We start from the raw sequence: 25834 nt of genomic DNA, 5'->3' as shown, positions 1-25834 counted from the left end.
ACAAATTTTCAGAGGTTCAAAATTTCAACAGGTTTACAGCACATTTTTTCCATTTAGTTCAGCATGGGAAAAAACCCAACCCTTGCACAAAATCACCACTCCCATGAGTGGAATTTATTTCTGTTGGGCTGTTTTAATGACTTTAAGTAACTTTCATGTGTACATACTGTAATGTAGTCACATTCTGATATGCCTTAAAACAAAAAAAACAACCACACCTCATATATCAGCATCAGTGAAAGTGAAGTTTTGAGCTTATTAACAAATACTGGTGCAATTGTCCCAAACGGTATGTAATCCTGAACAAACTTTAGTTCCACGAAGAATCTTTAATCAAATGTTTGGTCCAAATTACTTCACGTTAGCTTGCAACATTGGTGTTCCTGCAGAATCTTCATAACACCAGAAGTGATTGCAGAAGGAAGCTGTCTAGATATTTAAAACCTTTACAATTTAAACACAACCCTTAGAAAAAACTCAATGAATCAACAGTTCTTCAAATCTATAAGGTGTCAAATCAACAGTAAATAAGGATTTCCATTTTCCATCACTTCTTAAATACTCCTTACACCTGAAGAGAGGTTGCTAAAAATATTCTACTGCAGAGAGTAATTCTTGATTAGAATTATGAGAAACTTATTACATCTTCAAGTACTTTTGGAAATGCTCAAAGGTAACACAGTTTTTTTAACACAATACAATATTGTCAGCACATATACGGTCTTCTTGAGCTACAAATTCAAAATTGTGATTTGTTTGGGGTTTTGTCTTGTTTGTTTTGGCTTTTATTATGTTCTTTTTTTTAATAATCTGATGTAAATCCATCTCTGACAAAAAGAAGATATAAATGTATATTATATAAATGTAATTTATATTACAATATAAACATACAGGCTTTGCTTAAATGTGAAACAAGCAAACAAAAAGCTGATATTCTGTGACTACTTATCTTTCCAGAAAAGTTTACCTTAACACTAGCTTAAGGGTATATCATTATGCAGACTAAATTAAGAATAAGAAATTCCTATATAAGCGCTTAAACTCAGTTAACAAAGCAATACTGAACCAAAAGATGTTTAAATGGATTTATGCAGCCACTTTTTGTTCAGAAAGAAATTACTCTTGCCATGAGACCTAAAGATAAATTTATGGATGTCTACTGTAGTAGAATCACTTGCTGGATGTGATAATGAAACTGTAAGGGAAAAAATATGCTATATCATTATAGTGACTGTGATGTTAAATTGTATACCATTCATCTGCCTAGCCCAGAAATAGGTTTTGTACCTTTAAAACTTCATCTTAGAGTAATGATAAGTAGAGAAGAAGCACTGAGTCTGTTATCAGAGACTGTACTTGCTCCCCCGACATTCCAGGACAGGGTTTTGACTACAGCACAGACAAACAACAAGACACAGATCGCTTTGGCTTTCCAGCTAGCCAAAGCAGAGAGATCTTCCTGGACTGCTTTTCTTCCCTTTCTCTGAAACGAATCGAACCTGCTCTGGACTGGGGACTCGGGGGAGCACAGGGAGCTTGCACCCGTGGACTACCGGGGGCCCAGCCTGGGTAGCGGCATTTTCCAGTGCCAGAGGGATTGAAAACAGAGCAAACACCCACAGGAGGGAGACCCTCTGAATTTTGTCATCTCTTCAGAGTGGCGAGAGGTTTTGTGATTTTGTATTGTTCATTTTTGAACAATAATTTTTGAACCGGTTGAGGGGGAAGCGGGAGGAAGGGGCCACGTGGGTTTGCTTCCTAGAGGGGGCCCCATTGGAGGTTTTCTCCCAAATTTGCCCTAAACCAGGACAAGACTCTAAGAATGAGAGATATTCTGGCTGAATTTAAAATTAAAGACAGGTAAAAAAAACACTAGAGTAGTTACAATTAGAAAATTTTTGCACTAAAATACATTGTGCAATAAATTTGGTTACAAGTTCTGACATGCTGAGCTCTTGTTTCCTCACTGTTTCCTCAGGTTCATATAAAAGTTACCTTTTCTGTGGCAGACTAACGCTTCAACACTGGCATGAAGCTTCCTAAGCTGCTGATCCAGATTCTCAAATTGCTGCTGTTTTTCTTCAAACCACTGACAAAAGATGAAAGAGTCAAACATTACAAATTAGATTACCAACAACATTTCTGGTTCTAAAGAAGCAAATTATCCAGGTACTTCCAGGGTGGTCAACTGATACAGCTAAGAATTCAAGCCAATAAGGAAATTAATAACCCATTTTCTACTTCTACAGCTTTAAAATGCAATTGTTGAGGCTCATTAATTCATCTCATTATTCAAGCCAAAAAATCAGCTCTTACTGCATCCGATTCATTCATCTTGATTGTCATTTTGTTGACAGCGTCGGCAGCCTTGTTCACCATCCTCAATATTCCTGCTCCACTCAGAGCCTGGGTGTTAACTGCTCTCGGCAGCTGGAATTGAATGACAAATAAGGGCAAAGGGACTGGTTAAAAGGATGGAGGTTTAACTGGGCACAAGGGGGAAAGAAAAGGATATAGTGTTTTCTTTACTCCTGTAAAGTGTTTCAATATAGTGGAATCTAATTTCTCACATTTACTACTCTACATTCTCAAGAGGAAAACTTAAAAATATAGACTATTTACTTTTCTTCTACATCTTTACATTTAAATGGAAGAAACAAACCACTTGTCCAAAGCTGTTATGAACTAGCCAAATGTCCTAAATGGCCACCTATATGCTATAAAGAACAAACTGCCACTACAGGAACAGAAAAGCTTAGATTTACAACAAATTAGACAAAGGAAATTCTGTTACATGTTTAATTGTAATGCAAGACATGCAGTGCATGTTGATAATAAAAAGTTGATGACTTTTTGCTTTTCAATATAAGGCTATAAATGTACCTCAAGTATCAAGAGAACATGTTACCTGATTAGGTACTGAGAAGTACCTGCACTGAGAAACTCTCAGAGTTACATTAGAAAACTTTAAATATAATTGATATTATTCAGGCTAGATTGGATATGCTATACAAGGTGGCCCCTATGTCAGACCATTTACCCTTCTTGTGATGTTTTGTCTGTCAGCAGCATTGACAAACCTACTGTAAGTTATCTATTGATACTTTTATCAGTAGAGAGGCCTCTGTGACTTATTAATAAAACAAAGATACTGACATTAGCCAAAACACAGTTCAGTATTAGAGCGAAACCACTATGCACATTTATAAAGAGATATTATGTATCTTTAACAACAAATTTAATATTGTGAAAGGTACCAGATTAATGGTACAGGTAACTGAAATAGTTATTCACAAAATAACTAGCCTGGCCAGCAGCACTGCCAGCATTTTCACATTATCCTACCAATACACCTCAAGCTGAACTCCTAGAGGCAAGAGAGCTGCTTCTTCCGAGCCAGTTTAATTTTGGATCTTCCTTAACAAGCAGTAACATCAGAACTGAAAAGACCAACTTGCTTGAGAAGTCACTATAAAGCAAATAGCTTTTTGTCAATACCACTGTTAAGTTTTATCAGAGCTTGAGGCACACCATTATCTAAGCAGCCTCTGCCATTTTATCCCATGAAGGGCGCAGTCCAATTGGATTTCATATTAATTTAGGGGATTCGGTCTCAATACAATGTGAATATGTTGCTTGGTAGGCTACCATATCTAGAAATAAATGAAAGAAGATAGAAGAACATAAATACCTCAGAGCTTTCCAAGAATTGTCTCAAATCTGGATCCTGTAGCAAGGTTGGGTGCTTTACTGTTCGTTGTAGATACCTACAATTTTAAAAATTAAAATTTTTAGGTAACAGAACAGTTTTAATATGCCTGACTGAACATAATGCAGTGGCATGCACTCCATACCACAACATAGCATACTAAAGGTTGGGTAGTGTTTCACAACACAGTTTGTTTACACCAGAAACTCCTTAAGGTGGGGCCTACCATATCTATATGTTGCACAGTTGTAAAATAATATAGTTCTTATTTTAAACACCTGAGTGAAGACCTACTCCTTTATTAACCAATTTATGCCAGAAAAAAAAATTAGCTCATTTAAACATTTTTGCACAGTGCAATGGACAGGCTTTTCATCACAGGTAATTCTGGCTGATTTATTTTAGAATTATAGGAAATCTTGGACAAATAACTTGATTATGGTCTAGATATAAACTATTTATATGCTGCATAGACTACAGCCTTCAATCCATTTAGCTCTAAAAGACTCACACACAAGTAAAATTCAATGCAACTTCTTTTTTTTTCTGCACTTCTTCCTAGACTTCAAGTGTAATTTGATGTAATACCCTCCATTAGGTATGGCTACCAGATCCTCATCTGTTTTTTACTCAAGAAAGTACGGATTGTAGTAAAACTATTTTACACATTAAATTGCTTAACTTTTTTTTCATTGCTCCATACTCTGTATGAAGTACAAGTTAAGGTTAACGTGGCAGTATACCAGGGATGGAACCCTTCCTGACAAAGATAGTTGAACAGTATCAGCTGTATATCAGTGCTGGGTGACAGAGATCCAATATCTCTTATGCCAAAATTCAGCAAGTCACATCAATGTCATCAATGCACATCATCAGAAGCCCATTTTACTTTGAAGTGATTGATGGTCTCTTCACCTACCTTCTGGTCCAACAGCTGATTTGCTATGGAACAAATACAGCGTTGTAAGTGACTAAATTCCTTCCACCCAAAATGCCTACAGAAGCTGGCAATGGTAGTTTTACTTACTGACCCCCTGCAATCTTAATTTTAGGTCCAAAACAAGTTAGCTATAACCATTTTTAGGAATAGGGCTACTCTTCCTGTTATTAGTGGGAACTATTTAATTTCTACACAGAAATTTGACAGTTGTATACAGTTTCCAGGATTCATATAGGTACAGATCACCAGTGTTGTAATTACAGAACCCATATAGTGTACAAGTAATTCTGAGCCTAAATAAATTTTAGATACACACATTACCTTTCTAGAGCTGCTCTTCTTTTCTCTACAAATTCAGTAGATGAAGAATCTTCTTTGCCTACTTTAACCTTGGTCATGCCTTGAAGGAAACAGCATCATATTGATTTTATTTTATCACAGATATATCATTAACATAACTGATGTGATTGGAATGTAAGACTCACCTAAGTTTACATATTTAAATCAAATTACAATGAAAAACACTACATAGGAACGCAAAAAAATCACACTGCATGCTACATGGTTTTGTGGAAGTAGCTCTGTGAAATAGTTTCCTGTAACATATTAATTGTGACTAATAGGTAAGTAAAACCAGGTTAATTTGCATTTATGTAAACAATCTAAATGCTGATCAGAGTCTGACTGGCAACTCTTGTCCAGAAAAAGAAAACAGTTAGCCATATAAAGCAGAATACAAAAATGTCCTCAGGTTGTAAGCTTACTCACTGGTAAGCTTATTACCACTATTTTCATTCTACTATTTTTTCTTTTGAGTTCTAAAACTAATAGGTTTTTAATCAACTAACTCAAACTAACAAGTTCTGAAAATTCCTAACTGAATTGCATGGAGAATAAAATCAGGAGAATAAAATGTGTGCAGCCTTACAATGCTTCCTCTGACCATGACAATAGTGGCAACCAGTCATTGATGTGTCATGGCATGGGAAATACATTCAACCTCAGCAACAGAAGAACTCTAAAACAGTCAGACTGAAGTCAAAATTTTTCATGCTAAAGATCTAAACTCTGAGTTCAACAAACTGAGTCCCATCAAAAACACTATGAAACATTGGACATAAATAATTCTTCTTATTTCCTAAAAAACAGGAAGGTATTTTATTATGCAGTCTGGACATCTGATTTCTAGCTGTAGTATATTTCTTATCTATTACTTTTTTCTTCAGCTTGAAGTTTTGAGATTCTGACTATGTACTCAATCTGCTAGGTCAACAGTTCCCTAAGTTCCTCCCCCAATCTTCCTTCTGGTCTCAGAAGTCTCACACAGTTTAACCCCAGAGGAAACAAGCAGCAAAGCCTTAGAGGAACAAGAAGGAACTCTTAACCTCTCAGTGAAACCTTAGTTTTTCTCTCCTCTGCAACATGCTGAAAATAAATCTAACAAGGTTTTTTTCTCCAAAAGTATTCTCACAGCATAATGTAACTAAATCCATAAATTTGTCTGTAAAATTGAGTATGCCTTCAAATACAAGATTAAAGTATTCAAGGGAAGTTGAGGTAATTCACATGCCTCACCTTTTTACATTACAGTATTACTATATAATAATATTTTACTGTAGAAAGGAGGATATCCTGTGGCTTAATACAAAAGAGCCTTCATAGCTGAACTTTGAACAGAAGTTCATAGGGAAAAACTGAATACACAAACAAATGACATATATTAGGAATTCTTACCCTGTAATAATGACAGTTATTTTTAAATATCTTGCCAGATTTCTTTCTCTGCTAATATACACCTATTTAAATGAAAGTGCAAAGACTGTTTCTGTAGACCAAGCACTCCTCTAACCCTTTACAGGAAAAGATCTGTGACATAACAGATTATTTTCTTTAAAAAGGAAAATGTGATTTTTCAAACACACTAATGTAAATAGTGAGGTACCTTAATGAATAACCAACTCCAGCTCAAAATTGACTCTATCCTCTTGTTCCACAGTCAGTAATTGATGGACTTGAATTTGTGGCTAACATCTAAAATTCCAGCCCCTACCACTCATCAACACAGTAAAACTGTAGTTTAAAACTCCAGGTGTTACCAACAGTGTAACAGAATGAACAGACCAGGACTGTTTTACAACACACAATGCATAACACTGAATGTATGACATTACGTATTAAGACTTTAAACATCAACATGCGTAATATTAAGAGTATGTCATCTTACTTTCAGCTGTTTTGTAAGCTCTCTGCTTTAAGATGCATTATTTCAAAACAGACTAGAATCAATTCCTTCTTTTCTCCAGAACTGGAAATGTACTGACTACACGCTCTTAAACAGAATTAACACCTGTGAGGTTCAACTTTAAACAGGGAGTGTCATGCTTGTTTGAAAATATTCTACACAGTCTGAGTTTTCCCAACCTACCTGCAGCATAAAGTCTCTACACAAGGCTTTGAAGTGCCAGCCAGTGCTTGCTTGCACTGCAGTAAGTCCCACCATTTTACTGTCTTCCAGGTGTGTAAACTTTTATGCTGGGTTTGTTCAAGTGGTAGCTGAAATCCAGTCTAAGCTGAACTTGACTGTGATGCAAGCACTACATTTTCAAGTAAACACACACTGTCACAAATGCCTTAATGTTGTATAATCCAAAGGACATGATCAGAAGCCTCATTCCATTTTCATAAACCCTGATAGCATTTGGAATTAGACTTATTTTTGTTATAGGAAAAACTGATTATTACAGAATTACCCATAAATTTCAAGAACTAAACAAAGATTCGAGTCAAATTTTTAGTCTCACAGGCTTAAAAAACAGAGTTCTTTTTTTTCTTGAGTAAAATAATGAATTTTCCAAGCCTTCTGCTGCCTACATCTATTCAGTCTGCCTACTCCTACATGAAAAACTTACATGAAAAGCTGCTGCTTTGATTTTCTTTACAGACTAAAATACTGAAAAGAAGTCCTGCCATTGCCTACACATCAAACAACATCCTAAATTCAAGTCATTTATTTATATGAGTAAGACAGAAGTCTTTAACAGGTTTTACTGTTTTAAATATTTACCTATTTTGAAAGAACCTCTCCTACTTAGAGATCACAAAATTTAAGTTGTTTTAATGCCTCAGGCATGCTTCTTAGCTCACGGAGAAAGGATCTGATCCTTTAAGGAATTCAAGTCAAAAGTCGTTTTTTGCATAAAAGCCTTGCAAAATTTATGAGGCTTTGCATTCAACCATGATCAAAAGAAACAAACAGAAGTATCAGACCTGGAGTATGTATGAAGCTCTATATTTTGCAGGCAATTGGTAACAGCTCAACGTAAAAATAAACTTTCTTTCAACATCCTTGTTTTGTTAGACTAATCAGCTCTTGAAGAGCAACAACAAAAAAAGTCTCATAGATAAGAAACACAAGGCCATGCACTAAGAGATATCCTCATTATCAACACTAGGCTGAGTTAGGAAGAGGTTGTTACATATCTTTCCAATTTAACATGAACTTTTCTAAAATATAGAACATGAATAATATTTGGATCACCTGAGAAGAAGCAAGCAGTATTTATGCAGAAGAGTAATTTCTATTCAATACTTAAGTGTCACCTTATTGAAACTGCACTTACCTACAATACTTTTTTCTGGAGCTGGAGGCACAATATAACCAATATGCATGTATTTTGTTGCTAATTTGCTGTGCAGGCCAAGAAAATCACTGAATCTTCTTTTAACAGAGAATTCATTTTTGTGGAATATTGAAAGTGACGTCTTAAAAAAAATAAAATCGTTGTGAATTACTGATCCATCTCAGCTACAATACAAAGTAGTCACAAATTTTTGTTCCACTACCTACCTTTGTTGTTACTCTGTATGCCATATAAGCATTCATGCCATCTCCTGTAAGAGAAGTAAAATACTTATGCCAGGGAAGGTAGTGTAATCCTGCCATATACTTTTAAGTCCAAAATATAAATTAAATAGATTCTCATTTAGATACTAAAAATTGTCAAAGGGAAACTAAAGAGGAAATCAAGCTAAAATCTAAGCATGGTCTTCAAGGAATAAGACAGTCTGCCATCTGAATTTCTAGCTCAAGGAACTTACCAACTTTCTCTGGGTCTGATACATTGATTTCTATATCAAACAAATCTCCATTTGCTTCCTCTTCAATCTAGGAGAAAAACATACCACATTTAACAACGTAATGGACATCCATGTTATGTATGGGTACAAGGATAAGGATATAGAGGAGAAAAGGTCAGTATGTTTGTGTAATTATGAAACATTTCCTGTCTCCAATGTTAATATAGTTGCTAATATTGACTGTAATTGCAACAAAAGTTCTTGTGGTGACTTGGTATTGCTAAGTTTACAGTTGGACTCAATGATCCGGAAGGTCTTTTCCAAACTAAATGGTCCTGTGATTTCGGCTTTAAGCCCTACTGCAAAAGCTTTCAATACAGCAGACTTAGGGGTCCATTCATTTTATCACCTACAATGCCAGCAGACACTGATTCACAACAACTCTCATTTGCAATGCTTCAATGTAGCTCTAATCAAAGGACAGACATTCCTTTTCATTAACAGTATCTGTAGCAGAGGAGCCTGAGAAGGGAAAAGCAACAGAAAAAAATTTCTGATACTTGTCAGACTTTTATTCTTCCAGCATTTCATAATCTTTCATGTACTATACCGAAGTTTGATAAAAAGAGAGATCTTAAGAAATTCCATGGCAGAAAGGACAGTACCAGAGCTGAAAGGTGCAAAATCAGAATCAAATGCTAACAGATGGTATCTGGGGAAGTAGACATCATTGAGTCACAGGTAGGTCTTGTTTGCAAATTCACTGTCTAGTAAGAACTGTCTAGAATGAATAGCATTCAGCAATGTCCATGCTTTGATAGAAACACCACATGTAAATAGAAATGTTAAGAATACAAATATCCTCAGCTGATTGTCAGCATGCAGGATAATGCTAAGAACTGCTTATTCAATTTCCCCATTAAGAACAGCTTCAGAAATACAAGTTGAAACTGTAACATGCTAGCTACAATTATTTTACATTAATAACATTTCTCATGTATCAAATTCACAGCTTATATATTAATACATACATATATTATAATTATTTATATATACACATATTTTTAAAGTATCTATTCTGAGGGAATAGAACATAATCAGCACAGTAGTGAATTCTTACAGTATTTTCATGAATCAAGTTCACACTGAACTTCTTTTGCAAAACAAACAGCAAGGTATAATGCCATGCATCAACATTTAACATTGCCTTTAATTTAACATTGGCATTTTAAAACAAGATAAAACTTAAAAATTCAAAGAAACATTTCCATAGTTTAGAAGTTTACAGCATACCTCTTCTCTGGATCTATCAAAAATCACTGGAGCTGTTACACTTTTTGATTCCATTCTGGGAGCTATTAATGCAGTAGGTGTTACAGGAGTGACTGCTGGAGTAGTTTCTGGTGAAAGTATTGGATCCCTCTCTGGACTGTCCAATGAAACTTCTTCTGTTGCTTCTAGATAAACATTTTGAGTTAGCAACAAATTTTCTGTGCAACACAGATTGATATACATCACAAAGACAACAAACATGCACAATAAAGAATGATGATAAAATAAACAGCACCCATTTGTGCAAGATAGCTTTCTTCAGTACATAGCTAAAACCAGATATGACATTTGGGTTTGTAGTGCAGAATGAACGGGTTAAATGAAGATCAATACTGACTTTTTTTTTTTTTTTTGTATACTGTTCAGTAAAGACTTCTGTTTTACAGAAGTAAGAAGCCACAAATCATTTCTTTCTGTATGACATATTGTCTACACTAATTAATTTCTTTTACCAGAGAAGCAGCTCTTTTTCATCACCTGTTTTGCACTCTGAATAACAGCTGATTTAGTCATACAGGCTAGTAGCTAAGCAGACTAAGTCATTTAACAAAGTTACAAACCACTAATACACCCCCACTCCTGCCAAATACCCCACAAACTGTAAAGTAGCAATATTAGCAGGTGAGACATTAAGATTATCTATAGTTTTTATCTCCACTCTCTGGGGCTTAAAACAGCTCTCTAGAAACTGACTATGTCTTTTAAACTGTGGACAGTTCAGCTGCCTTTAAAGACAATGTAAACCCCTGGTCTACAAATCTCAGTAACTGGTTTTGAACTCTGGCAAACTACACATTTCTTGCATATACAAGAATTCCTGTTCCAGCTCAAATAAATGAACATTACTGTGTTCTCACTAGACATGCATTTTCAAGAATTAGTTTCTTAGAAGAGAACATGGACCATAGAACCATTTGATACCAAAATTAATACCATTTGATATCATTTGATACCAAAATTGACTTTCCAATAAACCTCAAGTCCATTCACAAACTGGACTTCTGTGGGTAGTAATTATCAAACAGGTAAAAATTCACTACACCAAAGAAGATATTCATTCTGGCTTGAGGCTAGCAAAGTTTTCTGTCGTTGTTTTATTTTGGAGCATATCACATAATTTCTGAGTTTGGAAAGGACTTTTGAAATCATCTAATCTAACCTCTCTGTTCAAGCAGAACTCTAGCTAGAGCAGGCTAAACTGGACCACATCCAGATGAATTTTGAGCATCTCAAAAGAGGAGAATCCACCTCTTCCTTGGATAACCTGTGCCAGTGCTTGACCACCCTTACCAACAAGAAAACCCCAAAAGCCAAAATCACACCCTCACCCCCACCAAAGACAAACAAAAACATAAGATTTCTCTTATATATGATCTGGTTTTCAGTGTGTAGCCATTGCCTCCTGTTCTGTCTGTGAGCACTACTGAGAAGTCAGGCTCCCTCTTCTCCATTCACTACCCTACAGTATTTATACACCCTATAGGATCCTCCCCACCCCAAGCCTCTACTCCAGGATGAACAGCACTAGGCTTTCTTATCTCTTATGCTGTACACTTTACAGTCTCAATCATTTTCATGGCCCTGCATTGGAGTAACTTCCAACTGTTCATGTCTCCCTTGCATTGGATAGCTCAGACCTGGACTCAGCACTTCAGGTGTGGCTTCAGCAGGGCTGAGCCAAGGGGAATGATCAATTCCCCCAGTCCACTGGCACTGCTTTTCCTAATTTCAAATGACAGGTTTTTCATAATATTTTCAAAATAAAGTTAAAATTAAATATTCTCCATTTTTAATATGAAAGAAGATTCTACAGCCTTTCTTTGAAAATAATTATTTTCACAGCATTGCTTTATTCTCACTACTAAATCTTAAAGAACATAAGCATCTGCTAATGCTTCCTTTCCTCAAATGCCACAGGAAGGACACTGAGTGTTAAACTAATATGGAATTTTAATTCAAAACCTAAGATCAGGTGGGAAGTCATACTAAAGCAGTTGTGAAAGAGCTTTAAGATTGTCAGAAGAGCAACATTTCAACAAGAGGCAGTTTCTCTCCTTTAGTGGTTAACAGCATTCAACATATATGTTGTACAAATGAATATTTCACAGAAACATTTCATACAAAAATATGCACATACATATGCAACACAGTATACTATATACATGGTGAAATGTAAAATATAAAATATATATGAAATAAAGCAATTGCACTTCAGTTCTTTCTTTCTTCTATCACTAGCTATATTCCAGCACATTCAAGAAACAAACAATTAAACACCACTATATACTTCTCTATATCTTCAAATTTTAGACACGTTTATAAAACAAGTCACTAAACAAGTACACAGATTTCTCACTTTCATTAGCTGAGAACAAAATCCTCCTATTTTTCATAAAGCATAACTTCATGAAAAAACTGTGAATTTAATGTAAGAAAGCAGCGCTGCCATCAGATGAAACTGAAGCATACTTCTTTAGGCCTCCTCTATTTCAGACTTGTATCTGCATACTCATTAGTATCATAATGTGACCTAGTTTGTGTATCAAATGAATTCCAAACAGGATTAGCAAATTTTTAAAGCTGCTGCCTGGCATTTCTTTTTTATTTCCCTGAAGGAACTTACCAGAGAAAATAGTAGCTGTTTGTTTGATAGCAGTAAGTCAGCTATTTTAGGAAGAAAAGAGAATTTATGCCATTCTCCCTCTTGTTACCTCTTACCCCAGGTCTGGCATGCCTCCAGACATTATGCAAATCTAGAAGCATGACATGGAAAAGATAAGGAAGAGGATGATGGGACTGAGCTAGACGGAAGAAAGTTAATGCACTTTTTGTTTAAAACAAAAGTACTCAAGGATTCTGAACAGAAAAAGAAGCATTAGCTTTATATAAAACAGCAGGTTCTAACTTCTAGCTATTTTTCCCCCTCAGAGCAGCAGTCTCCAAGTAGTACATGAGCTGAAGTAAATGAAACTAAATACGTTTCTTCCGATGAACTCTGGCATTTATGCTTCTTACCTATATCCCTTTACTTTGAGTAATCAGATAACACGGTCTGATTAAAAGGTTTTATTGATAATTCTTCTGCTTGTTTTGCAGGTGTGGTTTTTTTCCCCATGGAGACATTGGTTTGGTAGGCTTCGCAATAGAAACTATGGCACTTCCAGAAACATTTGCTTAACCTATTCATTTTATATCTTCACCTGAAAACTTAGCATGAAGTTGTGGTTTTGTGGTGTAGTTTATTATTGGTTTTGGGTTTCAGAGGTTTGGTGTGCTTGTGTGGGTTTTGTTTGGTTTTTAAAATATTCAGTATTGTTATTAGCATGAAAAATGAAATCTAGATGTCTTCTTTTCCAGGATAGTTGGTACTTGCTTAGCGGCAAGCAACTGCTCTCCATCTTTTGGGAAGAAAACACTGAGATTCAACACTTAATATCAGCTATGGGAGTTATCAGAACATATCAAGAACTGCCACCAATCTAATAGAGCAGACTGCTACACATAAATACATATTTTACCATCCATAAACAGTCTTTTTGTTAGGGATCACTGTCAAGTTGCTTAGCTCCAAAAGAACATGAAGACATGTAATTCTGCTGTAGGAGACAACTACATATGCTTAATTAACATTCAACAGCCAACCACAACAAGTTCCTATCAACACTCAAGCATGGGGTTTAATCTCAGAATTACACAGAGCTTGTTTCTTTATTTTTCACCAGCAGTTTTTGTGAACTATCTCAGAAAATGCAAGTTTGCAATTCCTCACCAGCAGCTCACTTCAGCCCCAAGTTATTTTTACTAGTCACACTTCCAAATGTCAGACCTTTAACATCCTGACATAGCTTGAATGATTAAATTGGTTTATTATCTTTGAAAGTTTGCCCATGCGAACATATTAATTTGGCAGTAAGCTTAAGTAGAAGCTGTTATGCAGAACAGAGGACAAACTATTAAAAAAAAAAGGCTTCTTTGGGCACAGCAACATTTCAGAGACTTAACTGAACTGACTGTAAGAATTACCACACCCAACTCATAGTCCATGGTCCTTATTGTTATACCAGAAGCCTAACCTTAATGAGAACAGAAATAGTTTTAACACAACAGTCAGATACTAAAATAACCACCTTCTGATTTCAAAACTGTAGGTTCACAAGCTTTCATGCATTTATTTTTTGCATAATAACTGAACAAAGCAGATTCTAAGAAGCAGCAAGGCATTTGCACAAACTCTCCACATCAGACATGACAACAGCCTGACAGATACTGTTAGCTAGAAGCTTTTCTGTTCAGATGGGTCTGAAGAACATATCTTGTCTGGATCAGAGAATTACCACCACCTTTTCTGTCTCAAATCCTGAGAAAAAAAAGCCTAAAGCAAAAAAAAAAAAAAAAACAAAAAACCCACAAAACTGAAAAAGACAAAACACCACCAAAACAAAAAATAGCCCAATGAAAACAAACATCACCCCAGCCACCAACACAGTGACTTTTCCTCACGACACAACAGCTACACATTTCCATAACATGATCCATTCCCAAACACATCTCAGAGTATAAAAACAGGAATCTTCTGCCTGACAGAGGAGAGGAAAAATTACGATTTTCCACTTTTTTGAAGAAGGCGACAGAACACTGATAAAACTTCAAAGATGAGTTCACCATCTAGTGAACTTCTATGAAGATCATGTTCCATGAGCACCAGAGGGAGAAGGCACAGACAGGTATGCCCCTCATGGGCAGTCAATGGCATATTTGTGCAGCTATACACTGACCTTTGGGTCGACATTTTGGAAGACCAGTTCAGTATCTAGCTCTTCATTGTGCAATAGCAGGCTATTAACAACCAAGCTTTAAGATATATATCCAGATTCCTCAAGATATACCTAACATTGCCTCATGACTGACCATTATATTCTGTGTACAAGAGCTCTATATGGTAAGATAAACTAATTCTTCTGGCCAAAGAATCAACATAGTGACTTTTATTCTAAGGGTGGAAGTTTTTAAGTGAGTTTAGCAAGACACTTTGGTTTGCCACAGAACCAAGAACCACAACAATGCAGCAAAATTTACTCATCTCCAATGACAGCAGGAAAACTAATTTCTTCCATTTTTTAAACCCTATTTTAATAATTCAGCTATGAGTTGCCGAAGACAAGTTTAAGAATAATTATATTGCACATATTATTCTGTAGCTGTCACAGAAACATAATAGCAAAGTGGTTTTAAGCATAATCAAAAAAGCATAAACCATTTCCCAGGTTCTGTCCTGCATTAAAGCAGTACAGAAAATTTGTACTGCTTCACCTCCTTTTCTATTAGGTTGGAATATGAGGTGGAGCAATGAAAAAGTCTACAACAGCTAGAGGGGCATACCATCACATTTTTTACATGTCTGAAAAACTATAATTATTTCTGACCCTGAAGAATGGCAATGTCTCTATTCAGGAGCCACAAACAGGATTTCCTTTACCCGGATTTTAAAGTGTCTAGTAATTCAACATGAAGAAACAACCAAAGTTATAAAGCTATGGAGCTTCATTTTTTCTCCTCTCCATTTCCTATAAGCTGTGTCAAGTTAAGATTCTTTGGAATTTCAACACATCAAAGAAAAACCCTGCCACACTCACTTTCCTAGAAAGCCAGACTTATGCAATAATGCTGGAAGGAAGAAATTTGGTATCTCGCCTTTCTCACGCTGTTTCTATACTGTCTAGCAAAACAGTCCTAAGAAAGAATAGTTATACTTGTGAGTGCACAATAATGGAAAATAAATGCAACACAGTTTTTCAGAACACCATTTTGGTATGACAGTGACACAAACACAGAAGTTCATGACTTGGGTTAAACTGCATTATACAGACTTCTTGCTTAGAACAGGAAACTGTGAAAAACATCGTATTTTATCTCATGCTCCATAAATCACATTTGTTTTTTCCTCTATTTGAGAGTATAAGACACACTCTCTACTATAAATTGAGCTTTAAAAGACCAGTCTCAGCTGAGGTGGACATGCAGTGTTAGATGCCTTCAGTTCAGTGCTGCAAACATTTAAGAGAATGTCCTACATGGCAAAACCCAAACTCATTAAATCAATTCCATGTGTTATTCTCACAGCATTCATTTCAGCTGAAACAATCTGACTGCAAACATTTGTTCCTTCTGTCTGACTCCCCTAAATATTTACTCCAGTCTCCTTTTTTCTTTTCTTAATATTATCCAAAGGAGAACTGGCTTCCTTAAAATATCCACTCCAGATGGCTCTATGGTTATAAAAAGTTGGCTTTATATACTGAAGCTAAATAACCAAACTACTGAACAGAACTAGAAAACTTCATTGCTAAAGCACTTACTGTCTTTGTAAGTTGTAATGCAAATCAAACACAGAAAAAATTAAGATTATCCCTCTATCCTTTATTCCTTTTTTCTCTTAAAACACTTTCAGAGTGGTACTAAACTAGTCAATGCATTCTAACAGTGTCATGAACAAGTAAATTCAAATATATGGAAATACAAATTACATAAGTTTAGAGCAAATGTAATGGGCATGTGTATGCATTTACACAAAATAACCCAGAACTAAAGGTTATAAAGTTTCTTTTGGAATTATTACATTAGATAATCAATGAAGATGAGATGACTGCATTCAAAGCAGACTGTCAATTGACTAACTCAATATAAAGTAATAGGGAAAATTATAGTATTGAGACATAATATTCAGAACCATCTTATGCACATAATATATTCCAAATATTACACTTCCTTTCTTGAATAGTTAATTTTCTTACAACTCTAATTGACAGCAACAATAACCCATGTTAGAATAGTTGAAAACTGACACTGAAGTAGCAGCTGATATATGAAGCTTTAGAAACATTCTGTCTATTAACAGATCACTTATCAGAATTTTCACATCTTTTTTTAAAGCATGCAATACTATTAACTGTCAGAGACACAACCATGCAGTGAAATGATAGGACTGGTCCCATGTGCCAGTTTGTTACCTTTACATTAAAACAGGAGTATTAAGAAGGAAATGCTTGCCATACAATCTGAATTATCTCTCTCTTTTATCATTGGAAAAAGGACTATGACAGTTTATGCATGATTATTAAGTAGAAAACAAGAAAGGAACTTAAGTCATGCATTTCCACACAAACATTTGAACATTTTGAATCACAGAATGATAAAGACTATTCTTACTGTCAGCAGATGTTAGTGACCAGCTCAACACTCCCATACTACACTCTGACAGTACACACCACTGAGAAACTCATAAACAAACTTAACTAACAACATTTTTTCACAAGAAGAAAAACTATACAACACTGTCAAACTACTTGTAAGATTTCCTCCCCCTCAGAAAAGCACATTTCTTTCAGTCCAAGGATGAAAGGGTTTGTGCAGGCACACTAGAAGAAAATGGTCATTACCAGCAAAGAGGTCTTCTCTGTCACCATCCAGCATGATTTCTGATGGCTTTGGACCATTGGAGTTTGTGCTGAGGTCTTCTGCAGGAAGACTTGCTGGCTCTGGAGATGAAGGACTTGACTGTTTCCAAAAAAAAACCCAAAAAAACAAAAAAAAATTAGAAGAGCCAGTTGCCATGTGTAACATGTAACAACTATTGCAACATTCTTTCATTGCAAACAAGCAAAAGATGTACAAAAAGGAAATCCTGTCAGCTATTTCCATTTCCTATTCCTAGCACAGCAACAATGAATAAAAGATATAAGCAAGTCAACAGCTCTTAAAATTTCTTCATTTGAAATAAAGAACAGTCAACAGTTTCTTCAAGTTTAATTAATGTGAAACAAAAGCTGCTAAAGAATTATGTAGAGTAAGTTTATTAGTAATGCCAAATGTAATTTGAGGATTAGGTTTTTCCTGGAAAGGCTTGGATTTTAAATCTGAATTTGTACATACCCAGAAATCAGTAACAAAATCTCCTAGTGCTCTATGATTGAAAAGAATGCATTAATGCCATCCAATTAATATAAGGATGCTTGGAGCTGTAAGAAATTTTGACAGCTTTGCAACAGGATTACTGCCACAGAGGATCAGAGGATCACATTGTACTGTACATAGAAGCTGGGCTTGCCACAGATACAATTATTTTATTCACTGAAGACTAGAACTTGCCCTGTTGAAGACACTCAGGGAAATTAAAGCAATATTGAACCTGGGCCACCAAATGAATAGCTTACTTACAAAATAAATACATGAATAATTGAAGATCAGTGCTTCAGTTAGAAAATACTGAATTTTTCTTTTTTGAAAAAGTATCAACTGTGTTTACTGTTTTACTACCAGAAAATTTGCAAAACTCATGTCTCACAACTTCATCCAGGATAGCTAGCTAAGGAGTTTTCAACAACAGCATATTTATTCATGGATGCATGCATGTTTTAAAAAGACACTAGATATTTAAGGCTACACTTTAAAGGACACCGTAAACTAGAAAAGGTTAAAAAAAAAAAAGAAGACGGAAAAATACTGAAAAGTCACTGAAAAAGTCTGTCCAGATTGTATTTTCATATTCATAAATAAAGCAGAAGCCTTCCTTATAACTGGTTTTCTTCCTTCTCCCCCCCACTTTATGTACAGAGCATGGTGTCACATGATCTGGAATATCCCTTTGGTCAGCTGGTGTCCCACCTGTGTCTCCACCCAGCCTTCCATGCACTCCCAATTTCCTCACCACTGTGGAAGTACAAACAGCAGAGAAGGCCTTGGCTCTGTGTAAGCCCTGCTCAGCAATAACAAACGCATCTCTGTATTAACAGTGCTGTGCTCAGCACAAATCCAAAACACGGTCTCATTCTAGTCACAGTGAAGAAAATTAACTCTAACCCAGCCAAAATCAGCAGAATCTAAATCTTTTTGGTTGCAACAATGAACTGATCTGTTCAAATGACAGAAGAGATCACATCTCCTTCCTTTTGCCAGAAGCAGCCACTCCCTGAAAAGCTCACATACAACATGGGGAAGTCAGAAACAAACCAAAGTGATGAATAGCAAAAGGAGCAGTCTATCAAACTCTTGGCACGATATTGCCCTAGAGCCTGCAAAGAACATCAAAGAAGGAACACTTAGAAACTGTATGTAGGTAGTAGAGTTCATAACCTTGTAAGGAACCAATCCACTAGTCACATGAACACTTCTCATCTCATATGAAACGAATGCCAAAATGATCCCACAGGTAACAGAGTGCTCTGTGGTAATAAAGGTATATTTGTCCACCCTGTGAAGACTCTGTGAAGCATCATAAGGAGATAAAACTCAACTCTTTCAATTGTATTACGAGACTTGCAACAATTTAGATTAAGTGAGCTAAATGCAAGAAAACCACAGCAATTGACATTTCAGTTATTTTACAACTGAGAGTATATATGTGTTACATGTAACAGCTGAAGGTTTTAAGCAATTTCACAACTCAGGAGTAGCGTATTTCTGTCTCTACAGCCAGCACAAGTTCAACACCTTGTATTTCAACTAAAACAGAAGAGCATGGAAATTCTTGATTTCTCAATGCTTAAGGTTCAAGAAGTTTAAAGTTTTATCAGCAAAGCAGTTCTTCACTGAAACATCACAGGTTCTCATTCCAAACCAGTTTTGCTGTTAGTCAGCCTTGAACAGCAATGCATTTACATTTTGATAGACTGAATTTTAAGGACACATGGGGGGAGTCCCACACTGCCACAGACAAAGAATAGGTTTGTGCTTGTCAAGTCATTGCCATGAAAAACAGCTCTACTACAGACAGTCACAGGGAAGAAAGCCTTCCCTATAGCACATCAGCTTTCTGCTTCACTTAATTATCACTTAATTATGCTCTTGCTTAATGAATGGTGGAAAAGAACACTTGGAGAACACTTACACCTTCAAGCTATTCTCTCAGTCTATCTTCTCAGTTTTATCAGAAGTAGCTATTTTGGTTACTAATTATTATTTTTGACTATACCTGTAGTACTATAAGCTTCCCTCTTCACCAAACACAAATTAATGCAAAACCAGCACAACCTGGCTAATAATCACAAAACTATTCTATCAGACAACAAATTCACTTTGAACACTTAAATCTGATCAACCCACAGCAAAATTTGCATGCCTAAAGTTAGAAGTTAACAAAGGTCAGAGACATTCCCACTTTAAAGAAAGATACAGATTCCTCTAAGAATGCCTATAAATACATGCCACCAAGTCTCTTTCTGTTACTAAAACAGGAAAGATCCTCTCCAATGGCACAGCTAAAGAAAGGCAGTATTTCTTCACTGGATACCAAGCTTCATAGCTGCAGTTAGTAGAGCAGTTACAGACAGCTTTCTCCAAATTTCATATGAGAGTATTTGCAAAAGGTGAGGACTCAAACAGACCTTATGGGCACCTCAGAAAGCTGAAGGGCAAAGCTGACCAGAGGGATATCCCACACCTTGTAAAATCATGCTCAGCAAAGCTATGGTGAAGGAGGATGGAGAGGATATCTGGAGTTACAACATTTGTCTAAGCCACCATTACAATTCTCTCTTCCTGTAGATAGTTAAGCACAGGCCTGCCCATGGAAAAGTTGAATAAATTCCTTATATTGCTTACACATGCAACTTTTACTCTACTCATTAAATTCTCTTCATCTCTGTCCACTGGTCTTCCCATTTTTACGCTTGCAATTCTTCTCTCCCATGCCATGGGGAGTCATGAATTCCACACGGAAATAAACTCCAATAAGCTGACATGTGAATAAGGTCTCTACTGGTCCATTTATCTTTCTGTGGCTCTTTGGTCCTTTTAAACAGCTGAGTTCTCAGACAAGATGAATTAAGAATGGGCTTAAATACATTCACTAAGAGTTGTGACTTTATAAGAAAAAGACAATGTGTAGAAGCATCTTAAAAAATATTCATTGTCTGAACACTGCATTGTTCAGCTTGTTCAAGAGTTTTGCAATGAAGTATAATCTCTTCAAAATGGACCTTTCAGGGAACTACAAAAACCCAGCAAGGCACAGCCCTTATATATCAAAAACGGAGTCAATAATTTCTAATAATCTGATTATTCTGCACAGCCAGAGGGTCAGAAAGTCCATCCAGCCTCTCAAAAACCAAAAAAGTACACATGCATGCAAATAATATATTAAGCTGTTTCAGTGACAGTCTTCTATAGAAGAGAGGTTAAAGACAGGACCCTAACTTTGCTTTTGTATCTCTACAAAATACTGCTAAAATGGCCAATGAAAATGGCTGCCACAGGAGTTAGTAGTTAGTGCAGTGAAAATCTCTGTATAAGACAAGAAATGGAGATAAGACTAACAAAACCCTCATGGCCCAGACAAATAGCACTGCTCTTTAGAAACTTTAAACTTACTCATTGCCAAGGATTCACAAAATGTCACAAATACATCAATTTCCTGAAATGTACACAGCTGTGAAATTTCTGAACAAGTCCTGAGTGAGGTGAAGGTTTGAAGCCTCCAATAGTCAAGATACTCACTGGCCAGGATATCCAGGCTTGCAGTACAGTCAGCATCCTGCCTTTTTTTTCTTGAAAACAAGTTTCTGGTAAAATTCTCATGGACCCAATTTACAGTGTCAGTAACAAGCTCAAATTTCTGTTCTTCTGTTGCTCGTTACATCTGGAGGCACTAACCAAGTATTTTAGAGCTCTGACTTTTGCAGAAACAAGAAAAAGATCTTGCATTTTCTGCTGGCTGAAATTATATAGTTCTAGACGTTTGGACATCTTATTTTTTCCTAATAGCACGGTACCCCCCAAACTAGTTCTGCTTGCATGAGCCCCTCCTAGCTTCCTTCAGTCAAAACACAGAAGGCTGACAAAAGGTGGCCATTATAATATTCTAGTTGTTCAGGTTAATCCAGCTCATTGTCTGAAACAAGGTTACAGGAGCTCACAAATAACAGCATGGGCAGAGATAAAAGGCTCAACAGAAGGACAGTGTCATTTGCAGCAGAAAGGAAGACAACACAAGCAGCCACCTTGGAATGAATTTCCACATACTTCCACTACAGCCAGGATTTAACATCAAGCAACGAGACACACATTTTCAGTAGAATTACACCAGTTAATCTTGGATACAGACTTAGCTTGCTGCAAAGGCATAGTACAGTATTGAAGGACTTAGTACTTTCCTCTCTGATATTCCAATGGGAGCTTTACTGCATCCTCAGTAATGGCCACTGTTAAACTGAATGAATATCATTAAAGCTATCTGGACTTCTGTGGCTATCTAGTGTTTTGGCTCATGTGTAAAACCAAATGGATATTGCAGATCTTTGACATAAACTGATCAACTGGCAATGAGATTATTCCACACCCTGCCTAAATGACAGTCCTTGATAAATTACCACATCTACTGCTCACTGATTATTTTCAAGTTCCTCCATGTATTTTTCCATTATAAAAAGCCCCACCAATGGACAGGAGTATGGGAATATAAATACTGTTTGAGTAAGTAGGTGGCAACCTTGGTTTCTGTGTTCACATGGCACCTTCAGAAAAGACAGACTAGCAATAGAGAGATATGTGAGAAGTTTAGGGAAAATGAAATAAGAAATGGTGCAACATATAAATAAAGAAGGTGACAAAGACTGGTGCATGGAGGAGGAAGAAGGTACAAATGGTGAAAAGAGTAACAGTGAACAGGCCATTTTTTCAGAAAATCAACATATATCTTACACATGTCACCAAATTTGACTTTCATATAGTTGTTTGTGGACCCTTCTAATGGCAGCAGAGGACACAGACAGCAAATTAGCAGTTTGTTCATTAGACTTATAATAGGGAGTGATCCTTCTCACAATGCACAGCTAACTTCCAGAACCTCTTGCAGTGCATATTATGGACAGTCTTTTAAAAAAAACAAAACTGAACAACAACCAAAAAACCAAAACAAACCAAACAAAAACCAACCAACAACAAAAAAAACACCCCCAAAACCCCCCCAAAAAAACACAAACAAGCACAAAACACCACCACTAAAATCCATGCACTTGAAATTTTAGCAAGTAGACAAGTCTGCCTAGGTATCAGGAAGACACTGAGCTACAAAAACCTGATACCTAGGAGAGCACTGCAGATACCAACCAGCAGATATATATAATAACTAGCATGGAACTCACCACTCATTATCACTGTAAATGCAATTCTGGCTTAAACCATTTACATGATTCATCCTGGCTGTTCTCACTAATGAAAGCTACTCTGCCAGCTAAATGGTAACCTCTTAGTAACCTTGAATGTAAGAGAGGCAGTTGTCCACACTCAAAATACAGCTGGCACAATGAAAACAAAATAATCATTCTCATTCTACTACTCATAGGCACTGTGGATACCTGACAATAAAACGAGCATCCCATCAGCTCACACAAGTTGCTGCCCAACCTAGTTCCCAGTTTACTGGTGTCCTAAGAGCATAGGAAGGAAGAGTTCTCATTCTCTGCCACAAAGCAGATTTTCAAGTCCTATAATGTATTTCCACTGCACTCCAGAAATCCCAGGTGTTACAGCTCAGTGAGATCTTTCTAACGTTTTATTTTCTACAATTGAGTGTTAAAGACATTAACTTTTTTACAACATGCACAGAGAAAGTTAAAACTCCATCTTTTTTCTAAACATTAGAGAATTCAACTTGAATCTCACAATATTCTCCATTTGAAGGCACTGAAGTAACTAAGACTCTGTATTTAAATGCTATATTTGCATATTTTATAGCTGTATTTAAATGGCTATATTTGCCATTCGTAATATACACTGAATGTATATTTTGTCAAAAGCACTTAGCCTGTGTTTTCCCAATGGAGACTTTGTTAATATGGAAGGTATTTGAAAGATGTATTAGAAACCATACAGCTTTTCCACTGCACAATCAAATTATAGGCAGGAAAGGCACAGCACACATTTTGTGAACTGCAAAGAGAATGAAAGCAAGATAAAATAGGAAGGGACTGAAATTAATCATGCTAAAAGCAAATGGACAGCTCCAAGATAAACCATTTGGGAACCCTTCCAAAGTACCAAAGCCCTCATGTAAGTTGGGTTTGGACCTCAGTGTCTCTTGCCACACTCCCAACTTCTAGTACCAGCAAACAAATATATGATTAACTACAAAAATGATGACACCATTCTGTTGTTACTATACAACTCCCACTGCCATCTATAATCAGTTTGTCCATAAATATTTACCAGATTAAAGTAACACTCATGACAAAAGTTTAACTAGGCCCACATCATGAGACAATCATTCTTCTCTGGACTATGGTACTCTATACACTGAATCCATCCATTTGTATTCAAGCTAGTAAGAAGTCCAAAGTCAATTTTCTTCCTTCCAAATTTGCAGGAAAATCACAAGATTAAGGCTGTGCCCTAAATGCTGATGTCAAAAAATCTTACTGACACAGCTTTTAAAAGCTTTTTTTTTTATGCAAAGAGGCTTCCCTTTTCTACTTAGAGACTATCCCAAACAGACTGTGTACATAAAAAAAGCTGCACAGTGGAATTGTCAGCCAAAGCAACTGATACAAAGCCCGTTTCTTTTCTAGTGTTTGCAGTTAGAGGAGTTTCAGTAACTTTTTTATCTCAAGGTAACTGTGATTTGGACACTAGATCTATCTTATCTCCTGCAGCTTTAGTCCCAGACCACATCAATAAAAACATTGTTTGTGTTACACTGCAGTCTTTCTCAGTGCACTGAAAAAGACTCCAGTAATACACACGGTGTCACACAGAGATGCACAGAAGTCTGCTCATGCAATTCTTGTCAACTGCAGATTCACATCATTTCTTATTCCTTCAGTGTATTTTTTCCACACATCTTTTTTCTACCAATGCACAGATAATGCATCTACAAAAAGAAAGAAAAAAGAAAGCTTGAGAAAAGGCAAGTGACTTTAAATTACATTTAAAAGCCTCGTTGTATACTGCAGTTTTTTTTGTTAAGGACACAAAACAGCCAGAGCAAAAACAAAGCAACACGCACCAATCCTATTTCTGTAAAGGTCAGGGACAGAAAACGCTTCAGGAAAAGAGAATAAGAACCATTTTCTTTTTAAATGGACATTTGTGTACAGGAAGAATAAAGTTCTTCCAGAAGATACTGGCAAGACACATAGGTGGAACGTGATCACAACAACGTGCCAAAAAGGCTCCCACTATAAGGAATTAACACATAAGCATTTCTCATGTCTCCTCGTCGTCTTTCCCAGCAGATCCCAGGAGCCGCCGCAGCCCAGCACTGCGTCGGCTCTCTTGGAAGAAACCTCAGTGACAAGTAAGTTTCTGCAAGATTTGCAAACTGAAATGGAGTGAAGCCTCGGAAAGAGGCCAAACAAAGAAAATGGGTCGTTATTAATCCACTCAAAGTCTAAGGCGGAGACACACACCCACACCCACATCCACACACCCCAGCGAAACTGCAAAGAGGTAAGGTCAGAATATTTCCCCAGCAGCACAAGAAGAAGAGGATAAGAGAAGGGAAAACAGCGGTACTTGGAGAAAAGAGTTTTGAGCTTCTCTTGGCATTGGAGAAGCCCCCCTTCCCTCCGTGAGGGAAGCACCGACGAGCCGAAGCAGACGTGGGCGGTGGGGCCGCGGCCGGAGGCCAGGTCGGCAGGGGCAGCGGCGGGGGGAGGGGGGGGAGAGGTGGGCAGGAGCGAAGCACCGGCGGCCTGACGGTGAGGGGAGGGTACGAGAGGGGAGGGCCCGGGGGGCACCGGCCCGGCCACAGGACGCAGGGCCTGCAGCGGAGGGCGAGCTCTCCT

The 25834-nt window shown here is 36.8% G+C and overlaps 1 protein-coding gene across 3 annotated transcripts in view; it reads right to left on the bottom strand.

The window, feature by feature from the left end:
• SNX2 (sorting nexin 2) overlaps positions 1-25834 on the bottom strand; it is a 31793-nt gene that overhangs the window by 5785 nt on the left and 174 nt on the right. Inside the window, exons 2-11 of one of the 3 annotated variants that reach the window (XM_086869055.1) lie at positions 24791-24918; positions 17495-17612; positions 10020-10183; positions 8748-8814; positions 8497-8540; positions 8270-8411; positions 4971-5049; positions 3692-3767; positions 2317-2430; positions 1996-2089 (exon numbers count right to left, since the gene is read on the bottom strand). In XM_086869055.1, coding sequence (XP_086725181.1) covers positions 1996-2089; positions 2317-2430; positions 3692-3767; positions 4971-5049; positions 8270-8411; positions 8497-8540; positions 8748-8814; positions 10020-10183; positions 17495-17528 — 814 coding nt within the window. In that variant the 5' untranslated portion in view covers positions 17529-17612; positions 24791-24918. Of the gene's footprint in view, positions 1-1995; positions 2090-2316; positions 2431-3691; positions 3768-4970; positions 5050-8269; positions 8412-8496; positions 8541-8747; positions 8815-10019; positions 10184-17494; positions 17613-24790; positions 24919-25562; positions 25830-25834 lie in introns of those variants that run through there. The other 2 variants (XM_086869054.1, XM_086869053.1) reach the window with 2 other exon arrangements.

This window comes from Cyanistes caeruleus, chromosome Z, assembly GCF_971803275.1.
Source record: "Cyanistes caeruleus chromosome Z, bCyaCae1.hap1.1, whole genome shotgun sequence".
NCBI classification, from domain to species: Eukaryota; Metazoa; Chordata; class Aves; order Passeriformes; family Paridae; genus Cyanistes; species Cyanistes caeruleus.
This window is presented reverse-complemented; position numbering and strand designations above follow the sequence as displayed.